This window comes from Molossus molossus, unplaced genomic scaffold, assembly GCF_014108415.1.
Source record: "Molossus molossus isolate mMolMol1 unplaced genomic scaffold, mMolMol1.p scaffold_m16_p_1, whole genome shotgun sequence".
Classification (NCBI taxonomy): domain Eukaryota; kingdom Metazoa; phylum Chordata; class Mammalia; order Chiroptera; family Molossidae; genus Molossus; species Molossus molossus.
In genome coordinates, this window is record NW_023425344.1 from 89,529,283 (window position 1) to 89,550,397 (window position 21,115).

Below are 21,115 nucleotides of genomic sequence, written 5' to 3' on the forward strand. Positions count from 1 at the left end.
CTGGGCGGGGGGGGGGAGAGAGAGAGAGAATGAGAATGAATGAATGAATATGAGAATGAGAATCAACCGGCTGCCTCCTGCACGCCCCCTACTGGGAATGAAGCCTGCAACCCAGGCATGTGCCCTGACCAGGAATTGAACCAGGATTTCTCAGTCCATTGGGCGACGCTTAATCCACTGAGCCACACCAGGTTTACATTTTTAAATGATTGAAAATCAAAAGAGGAATAATATTTTGTGACATGAAAATTATAAGAAATTCTAATTTTAGTTCCCACAAGTTTTGTTAGAACATAACGATACTCATGGAATGTCTGCCTTATTTCTGACAGCTTCCTCTCCACCATGGCAGTTTACTTGAGACAAACACCAACTGTGTGTCTTCAAAGCCTAAAATATTTTCTTTCTGGGCTCCACAGGGAAAGTTTGCCAACCTTGTTGAGTCTGTTGCTAAAGAACATTCTGGATATTGGGAACCCCCCCAAAAGTGTGAGGCCCTTGTCTTTCTTTAACCATAGACTTGGAAACTTGGATTTGAACTCTGGCAGCACAAATACATTATTAAGGAGAAGATACCTTGATTTCTAGTTTTGCACATTTTATTTTCATTTGGGTATTTGGTGTACTGAAATGATATGTCCACAAGTTCACTCTCTGCTGAAAGGTGTTTCTACAGTTTAAAGCAGGGTCTCTAGAGAACATTGAAAATTCCAGACTATTTAATTCTGAGTGTCCCTTGGAATAATGAAATGATGCTTGGGCATTGTAATCAATGATTGGGTGTGGATCAGAAGTTGCTTATACTTTCTCTTCCAACCAGAAACACCATTAGTCTTTGAGTGTGACCTGTCATTCATGTTTCATTTGTGTTATCTAACTAGACTCATCTGATTTGCTATCCCAGCAATTGTTTGTAGCTGGCTTAAGAATGAATCTCTTACTCAAGAAGATGTTCAAGGTTTTCTATTATTTTTTTCCCTTAAAGGAGAGGAAAACAGTTCCTCAGTTGTCAATAGTGTACTAAAGAGCAGCATCTCACTTTAGTGGATGCTTCACACATATTTGTAACACAGCTCTAACCATGTGATTATTGTCGTTTTAAAATGGTTGCAACAACTTTGGCTATGGAATGGAAAGTTTGTCTCTTGAGAATTTGCAGATACTGACTCAGATCACTCCTTGAGTGATGTGAACAGTCATCAGAACTTTATTGGGCTTTACTATAATGGATTCTGAGCTACACACTGTTACAGAGAGGTCTTTACTGAGGAGTCCTGAAGTTTGCAAGTAGAGAATAGGTACAGTTCTTCAAAGCCTGAGAAAGTATTGGATCTGAAATAATCTGCAAATATTATACAGCATTACCTTTATGTTTTCTGAACTTGTCGAGAGCTATCTGCTTAGTTATGTTACAAACAGAATAGCATTTACCTTAGAAGCTAACCCTTTACGTTCTATTAGAGGAGTTTTTTCTGAAGCCACTGTAAATGCCTTGGTTTGGTCGACAGACAGTGAGACACTTGCTGTGAATGTCACATAGGCCGCTCACAACATGTTACCTAAGAAATCCCCAGAAGTCTTATAGTGCAGCTCTGGGGCAGAAGCTACAATGCTTTGTTGATTCTTGTGTGAAATACTAAGTCTCTAAATTGTAACTGGAAACTGTCATAAAGCCCTTAAGTTTAGCAAACATGAAAGCATCTTAGAGCAAATGTTTTGTCCCTACAAATTATTGGGAAGGGTTTTGTATCTGTTCAGGGTCTTCTCTTTTGTTTGCTTCAGTTTGCTGAGGAAGCTCCCTGGACCTACGAGTCTGGGAAGCAGGATCCTTTTAGTCTTTGAGCATGCCTTGAGTAACACAAGGTCCAGGCACAGGGCAGAGCAATTGTTCACTTACCAGCCTGAGTGCTGGTATGCATTTCAGTTTTTGTCCTACATCTGCAATAAAGTTCAGTATGTGTCACCAAAAAAAAAAAAAGTGTATTGGGCAGCAGTACAAAATAAACAAGTAGCAGAGGCTTTCAACAAAATAAGTTTTTTGGTCTGTGAAACTCCTTTTGGTGATTCCTTCTATATAGCCCAAATCATTGAAGTCTCTAAAACAGTTTCTGCAGAGAATGGACAAATTTCTGTTTGTTTGAGCAAGAAGATGGAGAAAGTTACTAGATCTGGCAATACTTTAAGAGAGAACTTTTGAAGATGACCACTTAACACTTCTCAGTATAGCAGCCAAGATTTCCATTGAAACTACTGCACCAGTTTATATAAATACATAGCCTTTTTAATAATGCCAAGCAGTGGTTCTCAGTCAGGGTCGCATGTCAGAAACACCTGGGATGTTCACAGGGTGAGTGCCTGGGCTCCTCCCTGGGCAGCATTAGCACACTCTCTGGGTTGGCATCTCAACATTGGCAGTTTTTTCTTTGAAGTAAATTTACTTTGCAGTGTTTGCACAAGTCTTTTTTGTTTGGTTTTTTTGTTAATCCTCACCTGAGGATCTTCTTCCATTGATTTTTAGATAGAGTGGGAGGGAGAGAGCTAGAGAGAGAAAAACATCATTGTGTGAGAGAAAACATTGATTGGCTGCTTCCTGTATAACTCTGACCAGAGTCAGGGATCGAACCTGCAACCCAGATATATACCCTTGGTTGGGAATTGAACCCGGACCCTTTGACACACAGGCCAGCAGGCCAGGGCTGCACAAGTCTTGAATGTGCCATTTGATGAACAGACAGATGCACACACACCTGTGCATTCAAGTCCCACCGAGGCAGAGAACCAGGACCATTGACTCATCCTCACCCCCAGACAGCCATTGTCCTCATTACTTTCCATCACAGATAACATTGCACCTGTTCTAGAACTTTATCTATAAAGTGGATGTTGGTGGTTTGTAAAAGCTTTCCCAGGTGGTTCTAATGCACAGATAGCCACAGTTGATCAACACTGAAGTAGGATAGGTAATTCTGGGTATCACTGTATTAAGTGGGGTAGAAGACCTACTGAAATACTATTTTGAAGGAATTAGAGCTGTGAAGGATGGGGTAGGTTATATCCAGCCATGGAAGTCACCTGTCCCCCTTGTTCTTTCTTTTATATTTTGCTTGAAATAGTCCTTTTTCCAAGATCATATCACCACTTTTAATTGCATGTACATAGTAGAAAAGAGATACTCTAGCAACTTCACTCTAAGCAAATTTAAACATGATACAAAATTAGATTATCATCCTATATTTATCATTTGTATTTGTGAAATTAAGGCCTTCAGCCTGAACGCTGCACTTGCAGTCTTTCCAACAAGAAAGAAATGTTGCTGTACATGGTTACACCAATTTAGCAATTCATTTAGGAATGTTTAAACAGATGAAACCAAAGCATTGTGAGAGATGAGACACCCGCATTTTGTGTAGATTCTCTGTGGAAGTAGGAACTGAATATGGACCTTTATTTGAACAAGAACAATTTAATGCACAATTTACCTACATTTAAGCACAGTAAAATAGGGTTTTCCCTACTGTTTAAAAGCATTTTCATTGTTTTTGTTTCAAGGAAAGACTGATGTAGTTAGAATGTTTTGGCTGTAGTGATAATCTGTTTCTAGCACTCATCAATTTTTCCCATAAAGAAACATTGAATTGCTTTGTTTTCTAAGGCTCTAAAAACAAAGGAGGTTAGACTCCAAAAAAAGTTAACAGTAAAGTACTTTATAGGTTGATGTTTAGAGCACAGAAAGTAGAAAAACATACTCTTGCATACACGTGAAATGCACAGCAGCCCGAAGGCTGTGTCATGGTAGATGCAGTGACTAACCCATTCTGCCTGTCACTGCTTAGGTGACTGCAGACAATATTTAGGAAACGTACTTCAGCACTAGATAAAGTGGTGATTGTGTATTTCCCCTAAAGAATATGTTTTCTATTAAAAGAAATATAACCCCACAGATAATATTACAAGACTTCTAACCTGATGTACATTGCTGTTACAGCTGAACTTACACACATTTATGATTTAATTATCAAGTTAATATTTGGGATCAGCAGTTTTAGTACTATACCCTAAATATATGGTGTGATAGAGCATGTAGCTGGAAACATTTATTTTTATTCTTTTTAAGGGAATGTAGGTTTTCCAAGAGGTGAAAAAAAGCAGCCTTCTTGGCCCTCTTACTTTTCCTCTTCCCGGTATCTAAAAGTTTATCAAACTGTTTAGCATAAAAAGCGGTGCATGGGAGGATGTCCATGTTGCAAAAACATTTGTCCAAAAGTGTTAATAGCTGATTGTGCCTCAGATCCACTGAGAGCTCCCTCTATACTCCTGTGTGATTTGCAGAATGCAGGAACAGAGCTTGGTTCCCTGTTATGCTCTGTCTTACAGAAGGGGGCTAATTAATAGTTCTCATATGTTTGTGTGTGTGAGAATCACTGGGGATCTTGTTAAAAATGAGAATTCACAAGCCATATCAAAGATTACAAATTACAAACCTGGGGTCCAAGAAACGTCATTGATTTCTAAACTCCACATCTATATTCTTGGTGCTTGGTCTTGGCCATGTGTCACAACAACCTGAGAAATTAACAAATAGATGAGAACATAAGCAGATACAGAGCATAGGATCTTCCCCTAGAAGTTCCCGCTCAGATGCTCAGAGGTGAAGGCCAACTGCATTTTAAGAAGTTACACCAGTGTCTCTGGATATGGCCAAGGTTGAGAAGAACTGCTCTCTATAAATGGCATAAATTTAGAAGCTGTGTGCACAGGTCATAACATAAAGCTTGGTAAGGAGGGAACCACTGACTGTGTCTGTGCATTGCCAGAGAATTCAGGTAAAAAGCAGAGAGAGCAAATCCCTTTAAATGTGAAGTCTGTGAAATAGTCTCCAGCTAAGAAAATGTTTTTTTTTTTTACTCTTTATTCAAATTATTTTAATATTGTGCATATGATCAATTCGCTTGAGCTCTAGCTAAGACTTCAGTTACATGAGAAATGTTTGTTCCTTCACTGTATTAACATATTATAGATGATTTCCTGCATATAAAGTTTCTTTGGGAGTAATAATCTAGTAGCCTGAAAAAGTTAAAGCACTTGTCCAATAGTACCCCAGACCTACTCAGTCTTCTGCGGTGCCATCTACTTATGGCTGAGTGTCTGCAATGGTATCTTAACCTTGACTAAAGAAACGGGAATGTTTGTCTTAGTTTCTTTGCTGTCTGGAAAGGACATACATAGTAGAATCCTGGTTTTTTTCTTCTTCTGGTGAAGTTAGATTTTTCTAAGAGATAAATTGAAGAACCTAATTAGCTTTTAGGCTAGACTATTAGAAATTGGAGTTATTACTGAATAGATCAATAGCACTTTAAAATAGATATATAGGTGTGTTCCACTGCACTACACATAATTTATAAATGAACAGACTTTTAATAATGTTTTTAATGAAGAAGAATGTTATTTTGAAAGTCACCATTCACTACTGCTAATTTAAAATGCACTGTGAAGGACTTCAGCCATTGATTTTTGTTGTTGTCGTTATTGGCAAAATGAGGGATTCTACATTATGTCATTATTATGTTATCATCATTATTATTTTCATCTTTTTATCTGAAAATTGGTTTAAGTTTCCAGATATCAAACAAATGCTTATTTTAGGTATTATTTCAAGTACAATATAATATTTTCTGATTCTTATTACAGTAAATGTTATTTTTGCTATGCAAATTTCAAAGATTTCTCTGTATCAGATACAGTGCATTTTTTAATGAAATCTTTACAGACTATATCTTTTATAGACGTCTTTTACATAAATATATACATATAAATGATCAGATTTTATATCTGGTCTTATCTGTTTTTAACAGAGTATCAAGAAGAAAAATACAAACAAACAAGAAATGAGCACATACCTGAGGTTCATTGTCTCCCGCATGAAGGAGAGGGTGAGTCCTGTCCCCATGGGGTCTTCTCAAGTCTTCCAATTATATTTCAGTCTGGTTCACAGTTAATGACTGTCAAGTGACAACTATGTATAAGCAGTTTAGAGAGTGGGAACCACTGCTGTCATATTTCTTTTGTACAGTAAATGGTTTTATATGAAGCATTTAGATTTTTTGTTCTATCTTTGTTTTAGAACAGGCATTTCTTTAGCTGCTTTAGATTAGAAACATTTACATTTTAAAAATGTGTTTATCAGAATATTCTCATTGATAATTAGTGTTTAAAGTGAAATGGAACTTTTCCAAACTAGCCTTTCCTATCAAAACCTTAAGGAATGCCATGTTAAACTATATCGCGCGTGTACATTTTTCCACTAAGTTCTAAAGTACTTGTTTAGAAATTGGTATTTTACCTGTCTCTTCTCTAGCCATTTAAAACTGATGTATCTAACCACTTTTCAGGCTATAGACCTTAATAAAAAGGGAAAGGACAGCAAACACCCGATGTACCGGAGGCTGGTGCACTCAGCGGTCGACGTCCCCACCATACAAGAGGTAAAGCTGGGCCTTCCGTACTGCTTCAGATTCACCCCGTGGCTCCCAGGTGACTGAGAGACTCTCAGCCAAGCCTGATTCTGGGTGCCATTCCTTCTTGAGGAGGGTGCTCTGCTCAGTCTCTTACTAGGACCAGCCAGGAGTGGCCACCACATGTGCATGGCTACTATTTTAAAATCTGTATGTTCACTTTAGTGCCATTTGGGTGTCATCTTTTAAAAAGCCTGGTTTTAAGTGATCTGTAGATTTTTTTTTTTAATCCTCACCTGAGGATATTTTTCTATTTATCTTCAGATAGAATGGGAGGGAGGGCGGGGGAGAGAGAGATCAATATGAAAGAGACACATTGACTGGTTGCCTCCCGCAGGACCCTGACCAGGGCCAGGATTGAGCTACAACCAAGGTACATGCCCTTGACCAGAATTGAACCCGCAACTCATTGGTCCACGGGCTGACGCTCCAACTGCTGAGCCAAACCAGCCAGGGCTGACCTGTACATTTCTTGATACTTGTTGGCTAAAGGAAATGGATAGTAGCCTGGTCAGTTTAATATTTCAAGTGTAGAGAGTCACATCTGTACATGGGTCCCTACTTTTAGCAGTAGAACTTGGGGATTTCTCTCAAGGAAAAATTCTAACACAGAACTAATCTAGAGACTTAGGAAACAATGAAATGAACTTGAACAAAACAGTTATTCTTAAAGTTCTTAACGTTGTCAGTGCTAGCTGAGGATTGATGGGGTTTGTTAATACTTAATTACTTATTACAATAAAATTCCCTAGAACACTTAGACATGTTTTCAGTTAGGGTTGCTGAATTACGAATTGTGTAACTTCTATATGTCATTTTATGGTTGGCCATAATAGCTTATAGGAAGATTATAGGAATTATTTGAAATTATTTTACTAGTTTCCTAATCCTTTAGCAGCTGAGAAAGACAGAAGGTGTAGTATTTCAATGAAAGAAAAGGCTAAATGAAGGTTATTTCCTTAAAGTGGCTGGCAAATCCTGGAATAAAACAAGTAATTTAAATTTTATCTACTACCGACAGATTTCATAGCCTCAGTCATAGCTTCTTTTCCTAAACTCTGAGGCCTCTGAAGAATGATGAACCCAGTTGCCTTTCCTGCCCCTGCAGCTTCCCTTTCCTGCATGGCACCTTCCCAGATCCCCAGTCTGATCCCATCGATGGTATCTTTTCCTGTGCTTGGCAAATGCTGGTCATGGCAGAACACCATAGGAAAGCAGAGGAAGACATGTTTTTTTGGTTTTTTTTTAATGCTTTCAGGAGCTTACAATACAGACCAATGCAAGCGACAAGGTGCATACCTCACAAATCATAAAGGTGTAGTTGTTCTCCATCTGAGTGTACATTGGGTCACCTGGGGAGCTCCAGACAATGCCAATACCTGAGTATCCCAGAGCCCACTACAATCAGAAATTTAATGTTTATAAATAAGCCCTGTGACAGATAGGAGGCAGGTACCTTGCTAGGGAATCGGGAGGGAAGGGCCTTCCCCAAATAAAGTGCACTGAATTGGGTCTTGGATTTCAACAGAAAGGTGGGTTATTAATTATTCCTTTTATTTTTGTTTTTTTCTGACAGTGTCAATTTTTTTAAAGTTGATTTTTTAGAGAGAGAGGAACATTGATGTAAGAATGAAACATCTATCGGCTGCCTCCTACACACACCCCCTACTGAGGATCAAGCCCACAATCCAGGCACGTGCCCTAACTAGGAATTGAACTGGCAACCTTTTGTGCACTGGATGATGCCACACCAACTGAGCCACACTGGCCAGGGTGGTTCTTAGTTATTCTTTAGCGGCGTTAGCAATTTAGCATTTAGAAGTCAAGCGGTTTACAAACCTGTTTCCTAAAAATATCACCCAGATAAGAAAATTCCTTCTTGTTGTTGAGTTAACTTTGTCATACATACCCCCTACTAAAAATTTTGTCTTACCCCAGAAACCCATCAGATTTCCTCCCTAATCCTTCTCTTTGGCAGCTAAAGGCAATGCTACAGAGAATTCGATGATGGAAACCCTTGACATATATCAGTCTAACGTAGGAGAAACCCTGGCATTGCCTTGATGCCTAGAGAAACATCTGGGTCTTTATTTTTAAATTATTTATAAATTAGTACCTAGTCCCAATTCAGAATTATAAGCATGTCTTTAGTCATGTTAAACTGTCACAGAGGCTAACAGTTCTTTTTTTCCAATCTTTATTCTCCTGTGTTATAAAATTGGGAGGTATGTAGTTAAGGTCTCATGAACCACACGGGCCTAAAGCTTTCACTGTTTACAGAGCTTAGCAGTAGCTTTTATCATTGCTATAGAATGAGATGTTCAGGCTGCCAAGTTCACTCTAGTCAATTAGTACAGAGCACAGCAATGGCTGCAGGACATCAGATCTGCCACACTTCACCACACTGTCACATTCTAACTGCACTGGAGTTGTGGATTTCTCGTACACGTGGTCCGTCAACACTGTGAGGCACAGGTGCAGCCATGATGTCATTCTGGAAAATTCTGCTGTGTCCCCTACTCCAACCATGTTAGCATCACGCAGGCAAATATTTTCACTAGTAACTCTTTTGCCATTTTGTTTTTTGACCACTGCAGAAAGTGAATGAAGGGAAATACCGAAGTTATGAAGAGTTCAAAGCTGATGCTCAGCTGCTTCTCCACAACACAGTGATTTTCTATGGAGGTTGAATATTTTTTGTTGTTTTCTTTTGCATTTTTTAATATCATTTACATTCCATGTTGAGAAATATCTTTTATAAAACATTACATTTAAGTTAGTATTTTAATGATCTGTAAGTAATAATGTTATGGTTTAATTTTTAAACTATTTGGTAATATAGTTATAGCTTGTAGAATTGACTGTCCACAAGCAAAACACTAGTACACTGAGTGATGAAAGTATTACTTTTTTATAGTTTTATGTATAAATTTACAAACTTAATTGAAAGGCTTTTTATAAACACTGTGATTAATTCTGGTCGTTTCCCCATTAATATTTTATTATTTTAAAGCTAAAGGGCAGCTTTATACCTAGGTAATAAGTATTATGTTGAATGTGAAGTTAAAGCTGCCTAGAGAATTTTGTTTTACTGCCTGAACTTTTAAAAAAATACACATTTTATTTTAAATGGTAAATGTTCACTTTTTTCAAACTGAACGAAAATTTAAATGAGTGTATTAATTTTGATAGTTTTGTGTTTCCAGATTACTGGTAATGGATTTCTGTCTTTAATTACAGCAGACAGTGAGCAAGCTGACATAGCAAGGATGCTGTATAAAGACACTTGTCACGAGGTACTGTCCATGCCTAGTAATTACTCTCTCACTATATTCCCAATTAATTTATTTCAGAATTCCACTCGTCTTATATATATTTTTTAATTTTGTCATTTTCTTTAAATATTATATTTCTATGTTTGGCATACAGGAGAAATAATGCCTATAGAGGGGAAAAAATTCTGGCGGACTATTCTCAGAGACGTCCTGGGAGGTTTAGTTACTAAGTAATTTGTACAAAGAAATTTTGTTTGCTCTTCTTTAATTACCCTTAAGGTATTAGTTAACTAATGCATGTACATGTTTTGTATGGGGCAGAGACACTTAACAAATGTTACCCTCTTTCAGTGAAAGATACCACACAGGCAAAAAATCAAACAACGAAGTTAATATTTATACAATAAATGAAGAACATATTTTAAGACGATGTTTTGTCAATGGGATCTTTCTTATTTGAAACACTCACCTATAACCATATTTTCTTTGCAAAAGTGTTTTAATTATATACAAGTTTTGTTTCTTGAATTCATTTCAAATTTGCTTTTTAAAATTCATTTAACAAATATTTATTAAGTGTCTGTTATACGCTGTGCAGTGTGTTAGGAGGAATGAAATAGTGTTAAGGTATTGGCTTCCTGCTCAAGGAGCTATAGTCTGAAGATGGAGACGCAAAGAAACAGACAAAGGATATTTCTTTTTAAGTTATAAAAGGATGTTATGAAAGAAAACAAAGACTAAAATTGAGAATGAGGAAAAGTAAGGACTGTTTTATTGGTAATGGGAATTTTATATGGTTAGATGAGAAAGACCTTCTGAGGAAATTGCATTAATCCAAATGCTAAATAGTCAAAGGCACCAGTGAGGCTGGAATGCAGAGGTCAAACATGCCAGGCCTTGTAAGGAATTTGTCTTCTCTTTTAAATGCAACCTAGGACCATGGGAGTGGTTTGAACAGGAAAATGGCACTTTTCCAATATTATTGAAAATTTAAAATTTAAGCTTAGGAACAAAATTCAAGGCTATGTACATGAACAAGAATGTTAATTTACATGGATCAATTTTATATAGTTTCACACACATGGATATTTTATGTAGGCTAAAATAGTTGTTTTTCTTTTTCAGCTGGATGAGCTACAGCTTTGCAAGAACTGCTTCTATTTGTCAAATGCTCGTCCTGATAATTGGTTCTGCTATCCTTGTGTATGTGACACTTTGTGTTTTACTTCTTAAGTGTACGATGTTCTAAGGAAGTTTATTTAGTTAGTTTAAAGATAATCCTTCCTAAATATGTTTCTTTATATCATAGTACATATGGTTTTTATAAGTATAAAAACAGCTTGGAATCAGTATCCAATTCTGTGTTTGTTCATTTATTTATTTTTTAAAATCCTCATTCGAAGATATTCTTCCACTTATTTTTAGATAGAGTGAGGAGAGATAGAGAGAGACATCGATGTGAGAGAGACATTGATTGGTTACCTCCCAACATTGATTGGTTACCTCCCACACAACCCCGACCAGGGCTGGGGACCAAACTGTAACCGAGGCATGTTCCTTTGACTGGAATTGAACCTGCGACTTTTTGGTCCAGGGGCTGACACTTTAACCACTGAGCCAAACTGGCTAGGGCCCATAAGGAACTTAAGAATAAACATTGAGTCCCTAAAGATATAAAGTAGATTTTTTGCTTTTCCTCTCATTTTTTCACAAGAAATTTAAGTCTTTACATATATTAATAGCTGTGTAATTTCCCCTAAATGACATGATTTCAGGAAGGGTGATGACAAGAAGCCTGTGAGTATTCTGGGGGCCCCAAAGACACGGATGTAAAAGGCCATCTGAGCGCAGCCAGTCTTCAAGAAGTTATCATGCTTCTCAGTCACTTGAAAGTTTTATGAAAATTTAAATGTCTAATTAGGTAGGCTTGAATTGGCCTAAAAAGCCTCCCATTTCTAACAGGCTCTTAACACAGTGAGGACCTTCTGTTTACCCCCAACTGCCTCATTCCATGGTACTACAGGATATGAAGCGAGTATTCTTCCTGTATATTCTTAGAAATGAAGGTCCATATTCTATTCTAAAGTAAATTTGGTGTTTTACTTAGAGGCAAAATCAGTTAATCCCAGAAAAGAAAAAAAGTTATAAATGTTTAGTAAGGAGTTAGAAATATTTTCAAAATAATGAATTATACTTGACTAACTAGTTCAGTGTTAATGATCTACTTGTATTTGATAATTTAAAAGTAATATGACAAGGTAGAACATTTTATTTCCAGATACCTAATCATGAACTGGTTTGGGCTAAGATGAAAGGTTTTGGATTCTGGCCAGCCAAGGTCATGCAGAAGGAAGACAATCAGGTTGACGTCCGCTTCTTTGGTCACCACCATCAAAGGTAATCACTGCCATGTGCAGCAGTCATAGCTGAGCTCTGTGGAGTTCTTGAGACTCAGTCCAGTGGCTTCTTAACCAGAAACAGCATGAAGTTTCTTTCAGTTGAAGAAATAAATCAGCACTTAATTTGATTAGGCAACTAACAGTGATTTCTATAAATTATGTTTCTATGTATATTTCAGATACTGTTAACTAAGCAAACCAGCTTCAGTAATTGACACTGTTGAACTCAGATGCATGTTAACACTGGGTCTGAATTCCTGATGGAAGTGGAGAAAAAGGGTTCTCTGAATGTGTCCATTTCATAGTATTGTAATGACATTTCAGTTGTTTCAACCTATGTTTCCAAGGCTCTGTTAAAAAGCCATAGACAAAAATAATCAAGTTGGGAGCAGAAGAGAGTGTCAGTCATGTGATCTTAGAATGTATGTGAATACTTGAGATATGCATAAGAATTATATGCATGGCCCTGGCCAGTTTGGTTCAGTGGTTAGAGCATCCGCCTGCAGTCCAGAGAGACCCGGGTTTGGTTCCCGCTAAGGGCATATGCCTCGGTTGCAGTTTGTCCCCGGCCCTGGTTGGTAGTGCGGGTGGCAGCCACTCGATGTGTCCCTTTCACATCGATGTTTCCCTCTCTCTCTCTTCTTCTCTCTCCCTTCCACTCTGTCTGTACAAAAAATGGAAAAATGTCCTCAGGTGAGGATAAAAAAAAAAGTATTATATGCATGGAACTAACAGCCACTGTTTCCAATCTAGATTTTAAAGTTTCTTTCGCTAGGGATATGTATACAGCAAAGTGTAAAAATTTGCATTTTTATAATATAATATGTATAGGGTAAAAATTCTTAATACTATAAAATTATTTTTGCATAGTTAAGTATTTCACACAAAAAATGCTCAACTATACTATAAAATTATAGCTGCTTCCTTTATTGTGATATTAAGGCCTTAATTTTTTTTTTAATTCTCACCCCAAAATATTTTTTTTATTTATCACCAGATAGAATGGGAGGGATGGGGAGAGAAAGAAACATCAATGTGAGAGATACACATCAACTGCTTGCCTCCCGCGTGACCCGACCAGGGCTGGGGACAAACTGTAACCGAGATAACATGCACTACTTGACTGTAATCGAACCTGTGACTCATTGGTCCACAGGCCGACGCTCCAACCACTGAGCCAAACCGGCCATGGCTTAAGCAACGATTCTCAACCTGTGGGTTGCGACCCCTTTGGGGGTTGAACGACCCTTTCACAGGGGTCGCCTAAGACATAACAGTAGCAAAATTACAGTTATGAAGTAGCAACGAAAATAATTTTATGTTTGGGGGTTACCATAACATGAGGAACAAAGGGTTGCGGCATTAGGAAGGTTGAGAACCTGGGAAGGCCTTACATTTTATTGCACATTGAAAATTAGAAAGTCTAAGATATTGTTCTAAATAATGTATTATAATAGCATTGACTGTAAAAGTGAATTCAAGTATTGTGAACTATCATAGGACTCAGAGATTAATGATTCTAATCAAGCCACAGCAGGAAAAATAATTCACATGAAATTTTAGCGGGGAGGGTTCATTTAGCTCAGATATTCAATTAAAGGGGGAAAGTGCCAGAAGTCAGCTAAATGATCTAAAAGTCATACTGTGCAAGGATTTAAATTTACAGTCCATGAAGTGTCTTGTCTCCTGATATGCCTGGAGGGTGTCTTGTATCGTTATTACCATAAGAGAAGCTATAGAATGAGAGACTTTATTCTTCTTCATAGTGATGTTTTACCTAGTTTTCATTTAATTTAAATAAAAGTTTAGTTCTAAGGAACCTGTGAATAGTGTAAATTTCCAAAAAAGGGTAGTTTTGTTCTTTCATAGATAGATGCACACTTAGCTGACACTGCTTTCATGGCAAGAAACATTGGTTACATAATTCAATACAAACTGAATGTTTTAATTGTATGATTATTACATGGCAATATTTAATGCTCTGTGCTTAGTACATCATATTCAGTTTGTTTCAGTTTTCCATTAACACAGGCAGGGAAACAGTGCACATTTCACAAATGAGTTAGAGCAGTCTCTCTGTAGACACATTAATCTGTAGAAATCTCTAAATTGATACCAAGGAAGGTCAAGTGATTAGCATTGTGTCCTTGCATGATCATTTTCTGCTGTCATCTTGTACAAGTTATTTAGTCTCTCTCAGCCTTATTTACTCACTTATAAAATCGGGGCCTCAGTAGTACCTATCTTATAAGAGTATTTAAGATTTATTTTTTTAGTTTAATTTTATTTTATTTTTTTGGTATGTGCCCCTAGCAGGAACTGAACCCAGGACCCTGGTTCACAGGCCAACACTCTAACCACTGAGCTGAACCGGCCAGGGCAAGAGTATTTAAGACCTAAAGAAATTTTTTTTTAATCCTCACCTGAGGATATTTATCCATTTGTCTTCAGATAGAGTGTGTTGGGGAGAGAGACATTGATGTGAGAGAGATACATCGACTGGTTGCCTCCTGCATGACCCCGACCAGTGATTAGAGTTGTGTCCTTGCATGGCTGGGACCAAACCGCGACCAAGGTATGTGCCCTTGACCGAAATCATACCCGTGACTCTTTGGTCCCCAGGCCGACGCTTTAACTGCTGAGCCAAACCGGCCAGGGCAGGTTGAAAGAAAAATTTATATATAAATACCTAAGCATAGTGCCTGGTATGTGGCAAATATTTAGTGAAGGTTAACATTAAAATACAAATGGGCAAATTAGAGAAGAAACATTCGATTCAATTTTTAAAATGTCACTAAGTAAAACACAGTTGACTTAGAAAAAATAAGAATCCACTTAGTTTTTAAGACCATGCTGCTAGGTTAGAATAATTGATAATCAGAATTTTTACCTGTAATTTTTTTTTCATCAATTTTCAAGCAGCTTTATAGTATCTTCAACCATGAGTGATACTTTATTAATGTGAGTTAATTTGTCTTACGTGGTTCAGTATATTATGCAGAAAATATTTTAAAAGAATAGTTGAGCTAATCTACTTGGGTCCTTAGAGTAATTTTGTCATCTGAAGAGAGAATTATAAACAAAATTATATTTCCAGAGGGTTTTTTCCCAAAAAAAATCTTGTTTCCTATAAGATTTTATCTAAAAATTTTAGACACATAGGATTCAGAAGATTTTTTTATTTTGTGTCAAGGCTAACTTCTTCTGCTGCATGTAGCTGGAGGGTGAAATGGCACAGCTAGGAGGAACTGGCACGAAATCAGGTATTGCAAGAAAAAAATAGAATAGTTTGAGTTCATTTTCCTCCAGATCCTTAGCCATTTTATTCTGAATATATTTAGAGCATTCAGGTTTGACAGATGTATAGATATAGCCAAATTAGATTATACCTCTGTTTATTAAACACTTTAAATTGTGGAGAGTTTGCCATTTTTGTTATTTTTTTTTTCTTTTTTTGTAGATCAGTTTGCATACCTACTGATAACCTTTAAAACTGGAATCTGATTACCTATAATAATGGAATTGATTAAAGAGGATAGGAATGTATTATGAACTACATTGAGAATTAAGTCCCATATTAAGAACAGATGTGAATCAATTTTATTATATTCAGGGATAAGTAGATAATTAACGTTAAAGTTCAGGAGTTTGTTCCAGGTAGTCAGCACTGTTCGTAACAGAAATATTCTGCCTTTATTTCTTTTCTTTTTTAATTTGAAAGCTTCTGCTTTTAAAAAGTGAACTAAAATACCTTTATTGGTGGCAGTAACACTCAGGATCAGATAGGCCTGAATCACTGTTGTATGCTTTGTGGTTCCTTCCACCGGCACACAGTAAACAGCATTCTTTATTGGCACTAATTTCAGTCCAGCCCGATTAGTGCCCAGGAAAATTTTATTGAATTTCCAGCATTTTCCCAATAGAACCAAATACAGTTTTTATTCTGTAGTTTTAGATCAATATTACACATAATTCAGAGATACTTGAAGTTGTGTTTATAGTTTTGTACTTAGTTGCTAAATGATTCAAACAACCTCTCTATTCATTCATTAACCATGGTTCATCTAATGAGTAGGGACGTGATATAAATATAACTCACTAGGTAATAATTTTTGGAAGTCCTCATATTTTATGTACAACTCTCATGAAAATTTCTGGCCATTTTCAAATTATTTTTGTAGTTCTCATTTGCAAATAGCTAGATTTTAAGTAACTTGGAGTATTGAGATCAACAAGAGGTAACATTTAAAAAAGGATTTATGCAGAATGTATATATAAACTGTGACAAGCTTGAGCTGATTAAAGAAAACAGTGAACAGTTCTGAGATACTTGAATCACTTCAATCTGAGAACTTTGCTTTGATGACTAAAAACAACAAAAGTTACCTCACCTGTTTTCAACTTGGTAAGCGTTTTTTATTCAAGCCATATAACTAACAGCCTCAGTAAATTGGAATTTCCACAAATCATACTTTACAATGGGTGGAGTCCACAAGCATTTTGGAAATTTCTAACTATACCTTTAAATGTTGCTAGGGCTTGGATTCCTTCTGAAAACATACAGGACATCACAGTTAACGTCCATCGGCTGCATGTTAAGCGCAGTATGGGTTGGAAAAAGGCCTGTGATGAGCTGGAACTGCATCAGCGTTTCCTTCGTGAAGGAAGATTTTGGAAGTCTAAGAATGAGGACCGTGGGGAGGAGGAGGCAGAATCTAGTATCTCTTCTACCAGCAATGAACAGGTGAGTGGTGTCCCCATAGAAACTACCCGTCAGTTATTTTGAATGTGAACATTGTTAGTGAACACTCCTCGCTGTAAAGAGCAGATTCTGACATTTCTCCTTCCTTTCATGTAAACATTTGTAAAGTGCTCTGCAAAAGAAACTGAACCCAATTCAAATAGCTAAGCCACCCACGACCCTGATCTGACCCTGCCTGTTTGAAGAGAGTAAGTGCACTGCTCCTCTTCCAAAGGCACGTTAGCTCTTTCAAGCCTTGCACATCGGAACAGTAATGAGTAAGCGGTAACTTCATGAAATCGAATAAGTTACTTCTTACCTGTGGGTCCATGGCTAGTATTTTCAGCAGAGAAGTGTTTCAGTGTCTGGAATAATATGCTGTTACTTTTATGATGCCCACAGCTAAAGGTCACTCAGGAACCAAGAGCAAAGAAAGGGCGACGTAATCAAAGTGTGGAACCCAAAAAAGAAGTAAGTTTTGCACCTTGCGGTTTCCAGGTGGCATTGACACAGGAAATATTTTCAAAGTTATGGTCAAGACAGTTGCTCGTGATGTGTATTTGTGAAATTTATTGCCATCAGTCAAATGCTATCAACCAAGTTTGAACTCAGTCTTCTGACCTTTCTGTCATTATGTGCTGTCACTGGAAAAACGCACATGCCAAGTCTCCATGCCAAGTATCCACCTCAGTTAAGCAACCACTGACCAAGTCTGGCTATGTGGGAGTATACTTTTTGGTATTTTCTGGAACTCTGATATGTTCTCATAGCATTATTAAACATAAACACAAAGTGTTTGGTACATCGGTAAGGCCATTTAAAAACAGGAGGAAACTAGGGTTAAGCTCAGCCTTTTAAAAAGTTTAAAACCAGGTGTAAATCTGGGTATAGTCCAAACACATATTCAATGAAAATGGTTTAGGATTTTAGGAAATTTGTTAATGAATCTAGTCCAAAAAAGTGACTATAAATCGATAATGATTTTATATGATAAATTTTTCTGTTTTGTCTTCTAAAAGCAAAAATTATAGCGTTAACGTAATGAAATTGTAAATGAAGCTACTGTTAATCATTGTAGTTATTAATGGCATGGTTTTTTAAATTATTTTTTAATTTTCAATTGTGGTAAAATATACCTAATAGAATTTACTGTCTTAATTACATGGGTTTTTTTAAAACGGTTTTCTTATATGGCTATTTTATGTATATCACTGTTCTATCCCAAAAGAGCTTATTCTTGAACTAGTAAGTTAATGGTTTTGTTTTACATTGAAGCACTTCTCTTACCCTTTTAGGAACCAGAGCCTGAAACTGAAGCAGTCAGTTCCAGCCAGGAAATCCCCACAATGCCTCAGCCAATCGAAAAAGTTTCAGTGTCAACTCAGACCAAGAAGTTAAGTGCCTCTTCACCAAGAATGCTGCATCGAAGCACCCAGACCACCAGTGATGGAGTGTGTCAAAGCATGTGCCATGACAAGTACACCAAAATTTTCAATGACTTTAAAGACCGAATGAAGTCTGATCACAAGCGAGAAACTGAAAGAGTTGTACGAGAAGCTCTAGAAAAGGTAAGAAGCCCCCACAGCATGAGGTGCCCTCTTACCCCTGGGCATGCTGAGTGAGTGGTTTCCTCTAGCAGTTTAGTTTCTTTCACTCATGTATCAGCCAAGCAGCTATTTTTTAAAACTAGGAATACACTAAAACTGGGAATGTAATAAAGTATCTTTTATAATATTTCAGTCAACAGTAATACTTCTCTCAGCTAAATATTCACAGATCTCAGAGAAATAAAGGGACTGGGTACATTGTTTAAGTACAAACTAAGTACAGTCAAACCTTGGTTCTTAAATGTCTCCCATTTGGAACAGTTCAGTTCTTAACCACAGAAATGATTTCAGGATGTGGTTCTTGACCTCAGAACCTTTTCTTGTTAATACTCCTCATGACAGAAAGTGTCTCTCAGGCCACAAACAAGGAGTATGTCAGTCAGTTTACCACTAACATCATATTAACATCTCAGCAAATGATTTTGTGGGTTTTGTTTTGGTTTTGTTTGTTTTTTTTCTTTTGTTGCTAGTGAAATGGATGATTAGCACAATTTTAAAACATAAAGAGGCCATCAAGAATGCTAATGGTGCTAAGGGTATGAAAGAGACTATGATCACAGGCATTTGAAGAGGTAGAAAAACTGGTGTTAATTTGGGTGAAGGAAAAGCAGTTAGCCCATGACAGCATTTCAGAGGCAGTGATATGTGAAAATAGGAAGATGCTGCAGGCTGACCTCCTGAAAGACACCTCTGGAACAAGCACTAAAGTGATCCATTTAAGGCTGATAGGGGTGGTTTGATAAGTTTAAGAAAAGACGTGTTTGTTTATAGTTTAAACAGTGCATTAGGCATGTACTATATATCAGAAAAGTTAAAATGGAATCATTTAAGGGTCTTGAACAGATTAATTCAGTTTACATTATTTCTAATGGGAAAAATGATTTCGGTTTTTGAACAAATCACTTCTCAAATAGCCTTCCAGAATGAATTAAGTTCAAGAACTGAGGTTCCACTTATATTAAGGTCTTTGTAAATTGTAAGTTGACATATTGTGGGTTAACTCATTTTTCATTTCAGCTGCGTTCTGAAATGGAAGAAGAAAAAAGACAAGCTGTAAATAAAGCTGTCGCCAATATGCAGGGTGAGATGGACAGAAAATGTAAACAAGTAAAGGAAAAGTGTAAAGAAGAATTTGTAGAGGAAATCAAGAAACTAGCAACACAGCACAAACAACTAATTTCTCAGACCAAGAAGAAGCAGTGGGTAAATATCAATATTTTTAAAGAATCTGATTATTGAAAATGTATCACAGGTATGATGAAAATCAATTTCAGAAAGATATATGTGGCATATGCAAATAATTATATCCATGAAATAAGATCAAATGTGAAATATCAGCTTTAATTTTTTCAATCCTCACTTGAGGATATGATATTTTTTTAATTGATTTTGAGAAAGAGTGAGAGGAACATCGATTCATTGCCTCCTGTACGCACCCTAACTGGGGATCGAACCTGCAACCTTTTGGTGTACAGACGACGCTCCAACTAACTGAGCCACCTGGCCAGTGCTAATTAATTTTGTAAATTTCATTAAAAGTCTATACATTTCTCAACTCCAGATCCCACAGTACTGAGTTTGTTAAATTGAGATTATGATACTTTACTACATAACATACTTAGTACAGTTAATTTATATAACTTCTTCATGTATGCAAGTATTTTATTTGGATAAATTGGCTGGCTCTGCCTTTTGCCTGGTAGCTCCTGATAGGTGATATCTAAATTGTGAAATTATAAATGTGTGTCACAGTAGCAGCATTTATACATTAGATTCTGTTAATGGATCACTTTTACTTTATAATAGTAACATCTCACCGGTCTCTAAATCCAGTTAGAATATGAGAAATAGTTCATTTTTCATTGTATCCTGTTTGTGACACTTGTCTCTCACCTGTATTAGAAGCTTCTGAGCACACACACATTCTTCATAGATCTCAGGTAATTGGTGGTGGGAAAAATAGTTTTGCTCCCAAAAGCTCATAACTTGGTTTTAACTTTAATGAATTACTATAGGAAGTTTAGTGATTCTTGATTTGATCCAGACCATGTTCTGAAGAGTCTTTCAATACATGTAAAGTAAATGTTTCATGAGGAAAGTAAACATTATTATAAAAATTGTTACATAGATTGGGCAAGAAGGAAAAGGGAAAGTTAACGTATAATTTAGAAGAGTCTGTGAAAATAAGCTGGTAGGAAAAACAGATGAATAATGAAATAAATACCACTAGATGGAAATTAAGGTGTGCTCAAGATAAAACAAGCAACTGTACCCTGACACCATGTCTGTAATGCTACCTTCATGCAAAGACAAGAGAAAGCCAGAAGTGGACATTAAACTTAAAAGAAGAAATCTTTGTAAGTTTACTAACAGTCAAGGAAATGGGAAGAGGAGGCTGTAATAGAGAGTTATACAGCCCTGGCCAGTTTGCCTCAGTGGTTAGAGCATCAGCCTATGAATCAGAGAGTCCCGAGTTCAGTTCTAACTAAGGCACATACCTCAGTTTCAGTTTGTCCCTGGCCCCAGTTGGGGTAGTGTGAGTGGCAACCAGTCGCTGTGTCTCTCTTACATCCATGTTTCT

General features: G+C 36.9%; 1 protein-coding gene across 28 annotated transcripts in view; it reads left to right on the forward strand.

The window, feature by feature from the left end:
* Window positions 1-21,115, forward strand: part of ZMYND11 (zinc finger MYND-type containing 11) — a 155,963-nt gene that overhangs the window by 120,938 nt on the left and 13,910 nt on the right. For 21 of the 28 annotated variants that reach the window (XM_036280827.1, XM_036280862.1, XM_036280876.1 and 18 more), the window contains 10 exons: window positions 5,853-5,930; window positions 6,390-6,482; window positions 9,110-9,197; window positions 9,753-9,808; window positions 10,913-10,990; window positions 12,066-12,184; window positions 16,723-16,930; window positions 17,330-17,398; window positions 18,223-18,495; window positions 19,552-19,737. In XM_036280827.1, coding sequence (XP_036136720.1) covers window positions 5,853-5,930; window positions 6,390-6,482; window positions 9,110-9,197; window positions 9,753-9,808; window positions 10,913-10,990; window positions 12,066-12,184; window positions 16,723-16,930; window positions 17,330-17,398; window positions 18,223-18,495; window positions 19,552-19,737 — 1,248 coding nt within the window. Of the gene's footprint in view, window positions 1-5,820; window positions 5,931-6,389; window positions 6,483-9,109; window positions 9,198-9,752; window positions 9,809-10,912; window positions 10,991-12,065; window positions 12,185-16,722; window positions 16,931-17,329; window positions 17,399-18,222; window positions 18,496-19,551; window positions 19,738-21,115 lie in introns of all 28 variants that reach the window. The other 7 variants (XM_036280894.1, XM_036280909.1, XM_036280917.1 and 4 more) reach the window with 5 other exon arrangements.